We start from the raw sequence: 1,166 nt of genomic DNA on the forward strand, positions 1-1,166 counted from the left end.
CACCCCTAACCTCTGATAGGAGCGTGCTAACCCCACCCCTAACCTCTGATAGGAGCATGCTAACCCCGCCCCCTCACCTCTGATTGGACCGTGTGCTAACCCCGCCCCCCAGGTGAGCCGGCAACAGTACCAGAACGCCGTGCTGGCGTCCCGCATGGACAAGACGCCGCAGTCCAGCGACACCGAGTTCACCAAGATCGAGCTGACGCTGAGCGAGGTGTACGACGCCGTGGAGCCTCCCCCCGGCCCCGCCCACACCATCACCGGCATCGGCGCCGCCCCGCCCGCCCTCACCATGGCAACGGCCAACGAGTCGTCCCAGCTGCTCAACCAGAACTGTGTGGGGGGTCTCGGCGGGCGGCCCAACCACAGCGCCGCCCACCACCTCGAGGGCCCCATCTAGACCCCCAGGGACCCGCCTCCCACCCCCCCCGGGGCCCCTGAGGGGCGTAGCCCCGCCCCCAGGGGCCCCAACTCAATACCTCCTCTGACCCACACATCACACACAGGGGGGGGGCGGGGTCTCACCCCCCCTCACAGAGGAGGGCGGGGCAGTGGGCCCCCCCCCGGACCCACCCGGCCCCTCCTCCACCAGCAGGGGGGCAGGACCACATCACGGACCCAACCGGGGGGGGCGGGGCCTCGACCAGAGGGGGCGGGGGCTCACCTGGAGGGGGCGGGGCCTCGACCAGAGGGGGCGGGGCCTCGACCAGAGGGGGCGGGGCTCACCCAGAGGGGGCGGGGCCTCGGGGCGGCCCGGTCGTCACGCTGGACGACGCACACTCTGCTTAGATGCAGACGCACACACGGACACACACAATGAAGCATACGCGCACACACACGGACGCACACAGTGACACATACGCAAACATACGTCACACACACACACAAGCATACGCACACACAATAACGCACACACACAGACTGACGCATACGCACACATACGTCTCACACACACACACACACGCACACACACAGGCAGCCGTTCCCTCTACAGCCGCCCCCTCCCAGCAGGTCGCCGTGGCGATCAGAGACTGTAGCACAACCGCTTGAGACGTCGCCAAACCAAGAATGTTTCCTCTATTTATTTATTTTATAATAACGTGTATATATGTATGCATATAGAGACAGAGATGGCATACACACCGGCCTACAAACATGCATGA

The 1,166-nt window shown here is 65.0% G+C and overlaps 1 protein-coding gene across 1 annotated transcript in view; it reads left to right on the forward strand.

Annotated features, from left to right (window-relative positions):
- The window catches only part of cnnm2b (cyclin and CBS domain divalent metal cation transport mediator 2b), a gene marked incomplete at both ends in the record, with an annotated part of 18,361 nt that extends 17,958 nt beyond the window's left edge, over positions 1–403 (forward strand). The window contains one exon of the mRNA XM_079730418.1: positions 113–403. Within this exon, the coding sequence (XP_079586544.1) occupies positions 113–403 (291 nt within the window). The remainder of the gene's footprint in view (positions 1–112) is intronic.
- Between the last annotated feature and the right edge of the window lie 763 nt (positions 404–1,166).

This window comes from Pollachius pollachius (genome assembly GCF_949987615.1).
Source record: "Pollachius pollachius genome assembly, chromosome: 2".
NCBI lineage: Eukaryota > Metazoa > Chordata > Actinopteri > Gadiformes > Gadidae > Pollachius > Pollachius pollachius.